Source organism: Nothoprocta perdicaria, unplaced genomic scaffold (assembly GCF_003342845.1).
Source record: "Nothoprocta perdicaria isolate Ctin4 unplaced genomic scaffold, notPer1 scaffold_5, whole genome shotgun sequence".
Lineage (NCBI taxonomy): Eukaryota > Metazoa > Chordata > Aves > Tinamiformes > Tinamidae > Nothoprocta > Nothoprocta perdicaria.
Genome location: NW_020455754.1, coordinates 5029552 through 5031213, shown reverse-complemented (window position 1 = coordinate 5031213; position 1662 = coordinate 5029552). Strand labels below are relative to the sequence as shown.

Here is a 1662-nt window from a genome sequence, read left to right as displayed (position 1 = left end):
GGGGCACCTTTTTCAGCTCCCCCCGTCTCTTTCTCTCCCTCTCTCTTTTTTAAGTTGTCGGTAGGAGACGTGTCAGTCCGCCCGCCCCCCACCCTTGCCCCTTCCCCTTAGTAGCCCCCCGCCGCCCGGCTCCCTTGCCCTGGGGGACGGTGCCGCCCCCGGGCCTGCGACGGGCTCCTTGCTCTCTCCTTGCCCGCCGGCTCCCCCGGGAGCCCCYGAGTACTTTGCACGAGTTCAAAAAGAGGAATATTAATAAATGAATATGGCAATAAAGTGACCCTACCGAGGCAAGGCTGTGGCCGGCTGTGCCCCCCCCATCCGTCCCACCCCCCAAAACCTCCGCTGCTCCCCCCTGTCCATCATTTCCCCACTCCGGGTGCATCCTGGTTCCCGCGCGGGGCAGGGCGCGAGGGCGGCGCTCCCTCCATCCTCCTCCTCGCGCYGAGGCCGCCCACCCGCCGTGCCCCATCCCGGGCACCGGGCTTGCCCGCCGGACCCCCCTCCCAATCCCACCCTGTCCCGTCCCGCTCCCGCCCCGCTTGGCCCCTCGCTTGGCCCCGTTCTCCCGTACGGTAACTGTTTTTTGGAAAGCACAAGTTCTGTAACGGCCGTGTGCTCATGTATGTTAATAAATAAAGCGACTCCCAAGGGGGGCTGCCGCCTGCGTGGGGGGCCGCGCCGCCCGCGCGCCGCGCCGGGGGGAGACCAGCCGCTTCCACAAACTTTTATTCTCAAACTGTAACAAACAAGATAAGAAACAGAGCAGAGTCCGGGCCCGGCTCCGAGCCCCCCCGGCCGCGGGGGGGACCATGTGGGGCGGCAGCGGGGGGCGAGATGGGGAACCAGCCCCTCACGCGCTGGCTGCGGCCGGGGCGCCCGTCCGGGCAGGGGGGACGGATGGTGCCGGTGTTCCCGGGAAGGGCGGGAGGCCGCGCACCCCGTTCCCGGCCCCGCCGCCCCGTCCCGGCGGCTCCGCGCGGGGCCGCCCCTCGGCCGCCGCCGGGCTACACGGCCGTAGTCCTGCCGAAGAGCGGCATGGAGACCGGGAGGTGCCAGGGCCCCGGCTCGTACGTGTCCCTGCTGCTGAGCTCCGAGTCCGTCCAGCTGGGGAACATGCGCGGCGAGCACTCGGCCTGCAGGTAGAGGTCCGGGCAGGCGGGCCCGGGGCTGGCGGCGCGCGGCAGGTGCAGGGCCGAGCCGTAGCCCGTGTCCAGGAAGAGCGGCTTGTAGCTCGGCGGCTGCTCCTGCTTCTCCAGCCGCTCGTGGCTCAGGAAGGGGGCGTTGATCTTGCGGTAGAGCCCCCGCGTGTCCATGAGCACCTCGCTGTAGGGCGGCGGCGGCTCCGCCATCAGCAGCGCCTCCTCGTAGCACGGCGGCTTCGACAGGTCCGACTCTGCAAGGCAGCGCAGCCCCCGGCCCGTCAGTGCACACGGAGGGACGCATCCAGCCGCCCCTCCATCCATCCATCCATCCATCCATCCATCCATCCATCCATCCATCCATGCCTCCCTCTGTCCCTCCTGCTGGTGGCACTGGTGGCCCTTCATCCCATCCAGGCACCCCACCATCCATCTCTCCTGCTGGTGGCCCTTTGTTCCATCCAGCCGCCACCCCTCCATCCATCCATCCATCCATCCATCCATCCATCCATCCATCCCTTGC

General features: G+C 68.7%; 1 protein-coding gene across 1 annotated transcript in view; it reads right to left on the bottom strand.

Moving 5' to 3' along the window:
- Positions 1-998: 998 nt before the first annotated feature.
- The window catches only part of PRR7 (proline rich 7, synaptic), a 2122-nt gene continuing 1458 nt past the window's right edge, over positions 999-1662 (bottom strand). The window contains exon 2 of the mRNA XM_026047655.1: positions 999-1393. Within this exon, the coding sequence (XP_025903440.1) occupies positions 1005-1393 (389 nt within the window). The 3' untranslated portion in view covers positions 999-1004. The remainder of the gene's footprint in view (positions 1394-1662) is intronic.